The sequence below is a fragment of the Babylonia areolata genome, chromosome 24 (assembly GCF_041734735.1).
Source record: "Babylonia areolata isolate BAREFJ2019XMU chromosome 24, ASM4173473v1, whole genome shotgun sequence".
NCBI lineage: Eukaryota > Metazoa > Mollusca > Gastropoda > Neogastropoda > Buccinidae > Babylonia > Babylonia areolata.
Genome location: NC_134899.1, coordinates 41804153 through 41816669, shown reverse-complemented (window position 1 = coordinate 41816669; position 12517 = coordinate 41804153). Strand labels below are relative to the sequence as shown.

Sequence of the window (12517 nt, the reverse complement as noted above, 5' to 3'; positions counted from 1 at the left end):
AAGATACAGGGTATGCTGACTGATACAATGATGAAATGACATGACGTCCTGTGAGACCATCCCACAACAGAACTTTGCGTCATTCTGTCCAACTTTGCTTTTTAAAAGTAATATGCTTCATCTCTTCCTGTTCACAGCTGAAGACCTGTCCAAAGAAGACAGGAAAAAGCTGCTCGCAAGTCACCACATTCCTGTTGTTTTTTCACTTTAACATCTTTCCTCCCTAAAGAGATGCTAAACCAAATTCCAGCGTCATTACTGCATGCACATACTTCATAAGACTTGAAAACAGATTTAAAATAGATACTGAACTCAGACCATTCAGTATTTATCAGGGGATGTCCTTGTAAGATGGGTGTCAATTAAATTTTTTATCACCTCCAATTACCATTTTGGCTGTTAGCATCTCTAGTTGTTTCTGCAATATTTCACATTCACTGGGTGAAGGCACCTGTCTAGACAGTTACATTACAGAAAGGTCCTTTGAGATGGAACTGCTGGAAGGACATGAAAGACAAACAAATGCTTATCTTCCTGTTCGCCACAATGTGTAACTTGTACACCTGAGGTGTCAAGCACCTTTTGACAGTGGTCAAAGCAGCACATCCTTTCATGTGTAACTTGTATACCTGAGGTGTCTAGCACCTTTTGACAGTGGTCAAGGCAGCACATCCTTTCACACAGTGTATTGTATTGTATTGTTGTATTGTACTGTATTGCACTGCACTGCACTGTATTACATTGTATTGCACTGCATCTGCACTGTATTGGATTTAACTGTTTTACTCTTGTCACATGATATTTCTCGGGGTGAAATTCAGGCTGCTCTCCCCAGGAAGAGTGCATGGATACAACACAATGCCACCCCTTTTCACTCCTTCTTTCAGCCTCCAAATCTATTTGTTTTCCAATCCTAAAAAGATTTTTCTAGAGAATTTTGCCTGGGACAACCCTTTCATTGTCACGAGGTTTTTTTTCATGCTACATGTGCACATAGGACCTTGGTTTATCTCTCTGATCTGAATGACTAGCGTCAAGACCACCCCTCAAGGACTAGTGGAGAAGGAGAAAATGTGTAGAATTCAGTACAGTGCGATCAAATTCTCTCCCTTCCTTGGTGGATGCTTTTCCACTAGACCACCACAGCACTTAACTTGCGTATCTTGACCAAAGAGACCAGTACTTACTGACAGTGGTGAAGGCAGCACGGCCAAAGTTGCGCATGATGCAGCTTTTGCAGAAGGCCCTTGGGCACTTGTCGCAGACAGTGAGACGCCCCCCCTCCCCACACCACCGGCACTGCTCGTCCATGCCATCTTCATCCTGGGTGATCTTCCCACTTCCCACAAATATGTAACATTTCTGGAAAAACACACACACACATATTGACATTGTTGTATATACTCGTCACGGTCCCACCAATTGCACAGGGCCATATCAGGACTGCCCAACTATATAAACATTCAACCATGCTAACAACAAAACTGTCACTTCTATGTAAAAAAAAAAAAAAAAAAATCATTAGAAAAAAACACAGGAAAACACAGTTCATTACATATCACCTTAACAGTTACACTCCTAAATGCAATTAAGATAAGGCTGTGCTGAGGACATTAACCCTTCTGCTTAATCTATCACCCCTAGATTACAAAAAAATCGTAAAAAAGGTAAGAATACTGTGAAGCCAAACAAAAAAATACATAAACAAGAGAGGCAAGGCCTTCAAGACTCACTTGTGATACACTGAAAAAAAAATCCAAGCTTTTTATGTATTGTGTATAATTTCAAAATGTAATGTTTAAGATGAGAAAGATCAGTTTAAAGCGAATTAAGTCCCCTAGCATTAATTACAGAGTAATTTCCCTTTTTTACTATCTGCACCAAAACGTTTGCAAAATAAATAAAACTTCCATGCTTAGCAAAAGAAGTTCCTGTTTGAACAAAAAATGATAATAATGACTGCTCTTGTTGTTGGGTCAGAATATCAGATCAAAGTGCCAAGTTTAGAGAATACAAAAAATATAGATATAACAGTAAATGCAGTTTGCATATAATTAGGCTTCATTTTTTTATTTTTTTGTGCCCATCCCAGAGGTGTAATATTGTTTTAAACAAGATGACTGGAAAGAACTGAATTTTTCCTATTTTTATGCCTAATTTGGTGTCAACTAACAAAGTATTTGCAGAGAAAATGTCAATGTTAAAGTTTACCACGGACACACAAACACACACACACACACACACAGACAACCGAACACCGGGTTAAAACATAGACTCACTTTGTTTACACAAGTGAGTCAAAAAAGCCATCAAGGCAAACAATTCAGAATGGACAGCTAATACCCAGTGTTTACAATCTCACTACCTATTCATCAGAACAAAACAGCACAGACAGCACATCATAGACAGCAGAAAAGAGAAAAAAGCGTCAAGCTTGCTGGAAAGAAGGGGAATGGATTTGGAAGTCAGATAAAGTAGATAATAGTGGAGGAAGAAAAAAGGCAGAAATAATGAAGAGCAATAGAAAAGAAGAAAGTTTTAACACAGAATTTCCAGAAGGCAGGGATGCTATGTATATTGAAAGACCCCCAGCTTCCCACAGGGGATCAAATTTACAAATGCACACACACAGAGTAAGAAGTGCACAAGTGTACAATGTAAACACAGGTGTATACATGTATATAAACATATAGGTGTATCAATGTATAAGTGATTTTATGTACAAACTGTTTACATGGCATATAACTGTCAAAAATAAAGTTACATATTGCAAAAAGTCAAAACATGTCAAAATGCTGAGGATTTTTTTTCTCTCCTTATATTGTGTCCTGAAGGAATATTGGTGCAACAAGTTCTACGATAACCCCTTCATTACGCCACTGACAGATAGTGTGCATCACAGACCACATGGGTGCTGTGGGTGCAATAAAACAGAATACCTCACTCTTCCTGTCTCACTCAACAAGACAAAGATGTCTTCTGATTGGTGAGAAAATTCACTTTATTCATCTACCTGGGTATGGGACAGTGATGAAGTATGTCTTTGTGTGACAGTGAGTGAAAGGGGAAGTGCACTGTGACCTGTTCACACTCCCTCTGTGTGTGTGTGTGTGTGTGTGTGTGTGTGTGTGTGTGTGTTTTGTGAACAAACTGAAGAGAAATTAACCACTCATCCCATGAAAAGAGTAATCATGGACTCACCCTACAGGTGATGACACGTAGAACTTTGTGTTTCTTCACCATCCCTGACTTCCAAGGATTGATCTGACGACCGCATGCCGTACAGAACAGGTTCTCCAACTTTGTGCACACAGTACCTGAAGTCAAAGTAACAACAGGAGTGCACACTTTCAAGAAAGACAATGTGCATTAACTGAAGTAGTACTGAGACGTTCTCTTCTAAAGCTGAGTGCTCTGCATATAAACAAACAATATTTTGTGATAATATCTGTGTTTTCACAAGCTACAACTGAAGAAAGCTTTAAGAATGACATATATCTGTGATACTTAGTTGGCATTAATTCCTCTCTTAAAGTATATTTCATTTTCAATTGTATTATTGCAGAAAGGACAATAACTACCACTATTATCTAAATTTACTGCACACAGTACCCAGCATCATACTCACAGAGTGGCAAGAACTGTTAGTGACATATTCATCCATATCGTTCTCTTACAGATCTAAAAAATAATAACTTTTTTTCCCCCATCACGTACACAAGCTCAGCCCCTTAAAACAGAGTGCAGCTGCCAAATTGGCATAGTGAGTTATCACAACGCACAAATGTAAAACAAGGCAAGACCATGGATACAGGACATGATCTTGCAAATTATCATGCAGTGAGTTAACCCTCTTGATCTTACATTCGCTTTAGCCATAGCTGAAAACTGGGAGTTGTTTCTCTATAAAAAGCTAATAGCTATGGTTGCATCATTTACTTGACAAAGTGTTTATTTGTTTTTTCATGTATATAAGTTCAACAACTTACCTCCCCCAGCACCTCCTGGTTTCTTTGTGGGTTTAAACTCTGGTCCCGTGAACTCTATCTTTTCTTCTTCTACTGGTTCTGGCTGTACCACTATTGTTCCTGTGCAGAAACACCACATCACTGTTCAGTATCATGCACATAGCTGCTAATGATTTTCCTAAAGAAAAAAATCAAATCATCTTCACAAAACTTTGTTTCACCCTTTCATAAAATAAAATAGCCATTTTGTATTCATCTGTATGCTGGTTGTATAGAGTACAAAAGAACTGTGATTTCATACACTCGGAAAATGCTTAAATACTGTATGGACCAGAATCTACTTTGCAGTAAATACTATTTATTTCAAACCAACCAAGTCTGTTATTTTTTCATTAAAAAGAACAAATAAAAGACAGGTGTGTGTGTGTGTGTGTGTGTGTGTTCACAGGGGTGTGTGTGGGAGCATGCGAGTGTGTACACATGCATGTGTGTCAAAAGAAGTATCCATGCATTTACGACCATGTGTATACTAATGTGCAAGTTAGCGCTCATAGGAAAATTGATGAAAAGAATGCCTGATTAGAAAATGTTACCCCCATCTCCCTGAATGTGAAACAAAAACCCGCAACAAAGCTAACTGAAAAGAAGATCCAATGGGAACATTTCTGAATGCTCAGCAAAAGCTTCGAACTAACAAAATGTACAGCTGTGAACAAGCCTGCTATACAGCAGGCAAAAAATAAAATGTGTAACAGTGGTAAAGAGATGGAAGTAGGGGGAAGACAGAATTCATTATAATATCTAGAAAGAAACAAGAAGAAAAAAAAAAATGGGTAAAGAGAGAAACACAGAAAAATAAAAGTATATCAACTCAACAAAAGGATACAAACATAAATAGAGGGGGAAAGGGAGAAAGAAGGAAGAACAGTAAGAGAAAAAATATGAAAAAATCTGAAGACAGTACAAGACAAACCTTCTGGCAACTCTGGAATGTCACTGTTGTCTGATTCAGCATCTGAATTAAGATCTACATCCTCATCTTTTTTGTCCCCGTTGACTTTAATCTCCCCTTTGGTCCCTAAGGTTAACTTCACCTTCAGCGGCATGCTTTTCCTGCAAAAGTAATAGCTTTTTAAAAGCTAATAAACAGAAGATAGCTTTTACCACCATCTTACGCCTGTTCCATAAGCTCTCTCTCTCTCTCTCTCTCTCTCTCTCTCACACACACACACACACACGCATGAAAAGTGAATACACATGAAGCCAAGAACAATGCACACAAACACACACACACACACTCACAAACAGTGAAACACACACACACACACACACACACACATGCACACAAACTCACACACAATCACAAGAATAGATACCATGATAAAACTATAAGTTACTTTACTTTTTGCTCCACTGAAGGGTGAAGAATCATTTAATAATCCCCTTGATGTGGATATGCTGATCACCACCAAGACCCTCCTGAACTGAAAAAAAACTAGTCCTTGGGCCTTAGCCAACACTGCCACAAATTTTACACTAAAATTTGTCCAACAATATCTTGTTAAATTCTATAAACAAAATGAAATGATCCATTCCCATCATCTTAAGGTACCTTTGATCTAACACCAATTATAATATTATATCTTTAATATCACACCAATTATTTTTTCCTTCTACAAACAAACCTTTGTGACAACATGAACATTTCCTTCTTCAGTTCTCATTAGTGGTAATTAGAAGAAATAAAAACACAAAGTTTTTGTAAATTTATCATAATTAACCAGCAAACTAATAAGCACTGTATCACACAATAAAAATGATCAAATTATACATTACTGAACTTATCACTCACCTACGTGAAGAGCTGCTTGAAGAATCAACCTACAGAACAGAACAAAAACATTTTGTAAATGCTTTAATCCATTTAAAACAAGAATGCATACACAAGCATTTTTTTCATATTCAAACTAAACAGAAAGGTTAACAACAACACACCATAATATTAAAATAACAATAAGCTGTTCTCTTCTTTTTTTTCAATAGTAAAAATATCCAGAATGTCAAAAACAAAATTAAGTTACTTTTAACACTGAACACTTTTTTGGAGGTAGACTTCTTGTGCTATTGCTAAGACTAAGAGTAATGTGTGTGTGTGTGTGTGTGTGTGTGTGTCCGTCTGTCTGTCTGTCTGTCTGTGTGTGCGTGTGTGTGCATTAAGCTCAGCTTCAAGGTCACAAATGGCAAACATAACAGCCCAAAACATTTTATTTTAGCACCAAGCACACTATACCAAACAGCAAATGGAAACACTGAATCATGGCTTGGTCATATTTGTGCTTTTGCACAAGGCACAAACTAACCAGCAAAATCAAATCAACCAATCAATCAAACAACAAATGTACGCAAGTTTGGTAGAAAAGGGAAGACCGGAGAAAAGGTGTGCTCAGTCTCAAGAACAAACTTGACCAATCAGTCTCACTGTTACACACATAAATATGCATCACATGATGCTTTGAAAATAGAAAGGACAAACTGTTCATCTGCAGGTCACTTTGACATTCTAAACATAAACAAGTGAAATCGACTTTGGGAGACTCGGTCTGATGTAAAGATCATCAGCTACAAAGAAGAGTTGTCTCCCTTCAATAAATTCCAGGACCATGAGCCCAGACAATTATGATCAGAAAGTACGTCTACTTTCATATCTGTTGCAATGCAGATTTTATTAGAAAACATACACGAGAGTGATCCTGTAAAGGTAGTATGGGACCCTATCCATTTATAGTACAAGGATTTCTCGGACCCCAAAGATGTTCAACTTACCAGAAGCCCTGGTAATTATGCAAATAAACATGACATCCTTTTTTCCAAAATGAAAAGGTAGGTGACATGACCAACATATGTGCTGCCACCTTCAAATTAATCTCTTAACAGCAGAGCAGACCAAAGATAATTTAATTTTCTTGTTTTGAACAGGGCAGTCAAGACATACCATTATCATTATCATCTTTCCACAACCAGTACCTCAAAGAATCAAACTGGAAGCAGCGTACACCACACGCCCCATCACACCCACATCTCCTCTATCTCACCACTCACCCCACACACTTCCCCGCCCCATCCACAAAACCAACAAGCAGAACTCAAAAATATTCTGAAGCAAGGTCAGTTTGCACACGAGGTTCATACATGTATGCATTTAACAAACAAAATACCATAAATATTGGAGGGAAAGGACCAACTGGCAATGTAATGGACTCAACATTTTGTAAAGTTCTACAAATTAGGCAAACCAAAATTATAGTTTGTGACATTCCCCAAATATTCTAATTATTTTATTTTTTGTAGTTTCTTTATCCCTCTTTTTAAAGAAATACTGCCGCAGTATAGGTAGTTAACTGTACATTTTGCAAAAGTAACAATGGTCTAGGTATTTATTTTTATTTCTGAAATCTTTCACCAAGTACTTTTCCCTGATTAACTGATACACTGAACAGAAAATGGGAAACTGCCCAAACCTCTCTCCTCAGAACTGTGTTTGCTGAAAGGAAGTTTACAATTAAAAAAAGAAAACAAAAATGTTTTGAGACTCTCTTTAGAAAATCTGAACACCCTTTTTCTGAACATCGCTGCATTGTTGTTATACATGTACTGATACTATAGACCAGCACATATGCATCAACTTGCAACAGAATTTTAACAACTGCCACCAAGATTATGCGGTTTGATCAGTCTGAATGAATCATATCCATCTTTCAGAATTCTAATGATACCCTCAAGACTTCAGTACAGAAGTATCAGTAAGTTCAAGAGAGCACAGATGTTTATGCGCTGTGTGAACATACTCTGTGTGTGTGTGTGTGTGTGTGTGTGTGTGTGTGTGTGTGTGTAATCAAGTGCGTGCATCTGTACATGCACTTATATATGTGCATGTTTATCTTAATAGCTGCTGTATCTACATTTACATGATTTCGAATTTCATATTCAAATCTCTTCTCTGTTATGTTTGTATAAGATTATCAATCTATGTTGGTACTTTCTTGAGTCTTTTCCCCCCACACCCATGCCCCAATGTTCCTTGAGACCCCAGTTCACTTGGAAACAGACATTCTAATTTCTATTGAATTCTTTTATCAGGAGCACTAAAACTAAAACAATGCTCTTCTGCATCAACAACAATCTTCATTAGGGTGAAAAATGGGGATACGATGGACAGAGAGTAGAAACTAGTATGGCCTACTTTAGTACTTACCTCCATTTCTTCCACTTGAAGCTGAACTTAACGCCTTAAGACAACATGTACAACATTATGGTCCTGAAAAAAAGCAAAATTAAAGATGCTTTTAAGTAAACTTTACTTCTGACAAAAAAACTAATGCAGTTTTTAATTTATTCCCACAACCTGGAACGCCACATTGTGCTTAACATCTACAAATTTTAAATAGTAACAGTATTACAATCAGTACATACCAAAATGTTTTTATTTCATATTCATAACAAAACAGTTATTCATTACCATAAATTGATAAATACCATTAATATGACTGAATAACACTATCCCCCATCAAATTTTATGTCTACAATCAAAGACAACTTCCTAAGTTCTAATACAAAAGGCAGCATTGGTCTTATTTAGGTATTATGATTATATTCCAAAATTCATCATTTCAAATTTGATTTTATAATCCAGATTAGAAGTACTATAGTATAGAGCACAGGGTAAACACAAAAAATCAAGTGCCCTATCACAAGTTCTCAAACCATTCGTGTCTGTGAAGTACTGGTGAATGAGTGTAACATTAATAAAATTCAGCTGATCAACTTATTTTAACCATTTCTGAAGTTTAAATAGTATGCAAACCAGTTCATACATCTTTTTCCAGTATGGCAGTATATATCATATGGAACGGTTGAAGCCTGTTGAAGATCTGACCACACAAGACTGAACCAAGATCCAGTAAAGTTCCAAAAGTGATCAACTACTGGGCCTGTCCTTATGGATGCTACTTGCATTATTATAATCTAAATACAAATCTGACTTCAGACGTTGTCTCAAGATTATGGTTATCTATTTCATCTTGTAGCAAGCTGCCTGATCCATACTAAGGTGCAACAGCAACAACAAAGTTTGTTGTCTGAATGGAAGAAGTCACCAATTCTATCTGAACTTCAAGTTGTACAAATGTTTAAAATGTTTACTTAAACTATCAATTCTTCAACAAAAAGAGTGCTAATCTGTGACTAAAATGTAACTTAAGTTTCAGGCTTTGCCACCTTTTATTAAAAAATCTTAACTTTCAATTGTTTTAAACGAAATGTATGTTTGTTTAAAATTACTATGTTATCATAATTAATTTTAATAAATATCATTCATTTTTACTTTCACTGACATAATTTCAGCTAAGCAGAAAAGGCTTAACTGATGTAAATTTCCATAGCCACTACTGTTCATTTTTAACTCGAAGTGATATAACATTCTGAGCAACCCAATCAGTGACTGAATCACTGTCCAACCAAATATTCTGTGATAAATCACTTTTTGCAGCTTGGTCAATGTCATCATTTGATAATCAATATGATTGGCCAGATTTCTTCACAGCATGAAACTACAACTTATAACTCTGCAACTGAATATGGTATCACTCGGTGTAGCTTTTTGTTTTAACAAACATCACTGTGCTTAAAAAGGAAAGAGTGGTAAGTATAACATTTAAGACAAAAATTATTTTTTTAATTTAAAAATCAAAGAAGCAGAATAATAATAAGGGTGAACACATTGAATTTGGATCAGTAAAAACAACATCTTCATTAAGCCTTTCTCAAATTCTTCATCATGACAATCATGTTTATCTTGTGAAATTTCAATAGTCATTTTCAGCATTCTGCAAAGTGCAATGAAATGGCAGACTGTAGTGTAGTAACTGACAGAAAATACTGATATTCATGATAGTGCATGAATATCTTTAACTCAAGCAACTATTCTGTACAACTACAGAAGAGCATCATCACTGTGTTTCCTACAAATTCTCTGGTTTTCCTTCTACTCCCCGCGTAATTCTGATATGTCTAGAAAAGCCTTTCATTCAAGCACAAAAAAAAAAAAAAAGAACAAAAAAAGCAACAGAAAAAAAAGAAAATTGGGCGACGACTCAGCATAAAGTGATGACACATGCAACAGTCGGATAATTTCCAAACCAACAGCTGACTGAGAAAGTAAAATGTCATGCTCGGTTTCTTGCCAAGCGGTGCAGAAAAAAAAATCATTATAAACAAACTCTTTCTCTCCATCTCTCTTTACTTCGTCTGCATCCCCATCCTCACTATCCGCTCTCCAAACGCATGCAAAGGAAATCAATGACATTTTTATGATAACAAATACATTATAGAGCCAGCAACTGGAAGGCCTAATCCCAGCAAATCTTCGGAGATCACAAGAAGTAAAAGAATCGTGTTTGAGACCAACGATTTTCCCAGATCCAGACAATTATTCAACATCTGCGCCAGTTCTAAATATAGAGTTCGCCCCCACCAGCACACAGCGCGAGAACCGTGACTGCAATCCTTTCCGCGAAAAGCCAAACGGCGAGACACGGCGTCGATCGCGATACTGCTACAGTTTTCTCAGCCACGTGCTGTTTGTTTTTATGAGTATCGGTCGTGGCGCGTTCCAAATTCGTACATTAGAGGCACCCACCTGATGTGAATAGAATAGGCCGTCCAAAAATCGGGATGCCGGTGATGGAAATATTCTTTCCACTGAAGATGGCGGCAAGACCAAAGAAACCAGTCACGTGATCAGCCTCGATACGGTGCTCATTATCATAATTTATGCAAATCACCTAATTTGCATATGATTTGCATAATTAAAATTCACATCTATCTTGGAAGTCAAAGTCCACTTAGTGGGTGTGGGTGACCTGTCATGCCAAAATGACCACCCACCTTGCTCTGTTACCTGTGGTTCCAGACATAAGTTCGGTCACCTGAAAGTTCACACACCTCTGATATTCGTTCGGTTATCAGTTCTAACAAGACAATTTAATATCATTTTCAAGCAGTATAATGTAGTGAACGTATTCCTTTATCATGCATGCTTGATAAGAGATCAACTGAAAGACCCGAAAATGTGAAGTGCAAATGCACGGAACTTTCTATGTCAGTAGATCGAACTGCAAGCCATGACTAAAAAAAATTTTAAAAAAAATAAAAATAAAAAAAATAAAAAAAACCGGGGTGACAGAAGAAAGGAGCTATCTCCGAAAATGCTTTAGCGTAAGACAAATGAACATTGTACCAGTGACATGACCACTGACAAATCAGTCAAACATCAGTGCCGTGCGTCAGTGACAGTCACGCTCAGTCGTCAGTCAGAGACCGAGTACCAGCGCGTGTCGTGTGTGTGTGTGTGTATGTGTGCGTGCGTGTGTGTGTGTGTGCATGTTTGCATGCGTGTGTGTGTGCGTGTGTGTGTGTGTGCATGTGTCACCGCGCACGCGCGTGTGTCACCGAGTGCCAGTGTGTGTGTGTGTGTGTGTGTGTGTCAAGTGTGTGCTGTGTGTGTGCCAGTGCACAGTGTGTGTGCCAATACCCGCGGTACGTGACCGGCGCGCGTGCGTGCGCGCGTATGTGTGTGTGTGTGTGTGTCAGTGTGCCCAGTGTGTGCGTCAGTGTGTGTGTCCGTGCGTGTGTGCCGTGTGCCGGTGTGTGCGTGTGTGTGCATGTGTGTGTATGTACAAACTTGTGTATGCACAGCGTCACAGTGTGTGTGTGTGTGTGTCGGTGTGTGTGTGTGTGTGAAACTGTGTGTGTGTGCCGGTGTGTGTGTGTGTGTGTGTGTGTGTGTGTGTGTGTGTGTGTGTGTGTGTGTGTGTGTGTCGTCACAGTGTGTGTGTGTGTGTGTGTGTGTGTGCGTGTGGTCAGTAGTGTGCGTGTGTGTGTGCGTGTGTCACCGTGTGTCAGTGTGTGCCAGTGTGCGCGAACCGGCCGAGAGAGAGGGAGGGAGGTAGAAAGACAGAGTGAGAGAAAGCAGGGGGACTGGGGGGGCTCGGAGACAGAGAGATAGAGAGAGAGAGCGAGAGACAGAGAGAGCGAGAGAGAGGGAGAGAGAGAGGACACACACACACACACACACACACACACACACACACACACACAGCGAGAAAGATGGGGGAGGGGGGGAGAGACGGACAGACGGGGAAGAAAGTGGGGGGAACAGTGCATACCAGTGTGTACGAGAGACCAGCGAGGGGACTGAGGCGGTGAAAGGGGGCGGAGGGGGGTTGGTGGGGGCGGCGGGGGGGAATGGGAGGTGGGGGCTTTCGGAAAAAAAAAGTGAAAGGCCTTTGTGTGCTGCCTCAGTCTGTGCCATTGTCGTTCAAGTGTCGACCGAGGGTACACTGACGCGCGCGCGCGCGCGCGTGTGTGTGTGTGTGTGTGTGTGACTGTGTGTGTGTGTGTGTGCCACGGTGTGCATATCATATGTATACTCTGTGTGTGTGTGTGTGTGTGTGTGTGTGTGTGTGTGCGTGTGTGTGCTTTCATGAAATGTA

At 38.9% G+C, this 12517-nt stretch overlaps 1 protein-coding gene across 6 annotated transcripts in view; it reads right to left on the bottom strand.

Annotated features, from left to right (window-relative positions):
• The window catches only part of LOC143298937 (uncharacterized), a 53330-nt gene extending 42589 nt beyond the window's left edge, over nt 1-10741 (bottom strand). For 5 of the 6 annotated variants that reach the window (XM_076611969.1, XM_076611970.1, XM_076611971.1 and 2 more), the window contains exons 1-7: nt 10663-10741; nt 8221-8283; nt 5821-5849; nt 4942-5081; nt 3990-4088; nt 3202-3317; nt 1188-1362 (exon numbers count right to left, since the gene is read on the bottom strand). In XM_076611969.1, coding sequence (XP_076468084.1) covers nt 1188-1362; nt 3202-3317; nt 3990-4088; nt 4942-5081; nt 5821-5849; nt 8221-8226 — 565 coding nt within the window. In that variant the 5' untranslated portion in view covers nt 8227-8283; nt 10663-10741. The remainder of the gene's footprint in view (nt 1-1187; nt 1363-3201; nt 3318-3989; nt 4089-4941; nt 5082-5820; nt 5850-8220; nt 8284-10662) is intronic. The other variant, XM_076611975.1, reaches the window with a different exon arrangement.
• Between the last annotated feature and the right edge of the window lie 1776 nt (nt 10742-12517).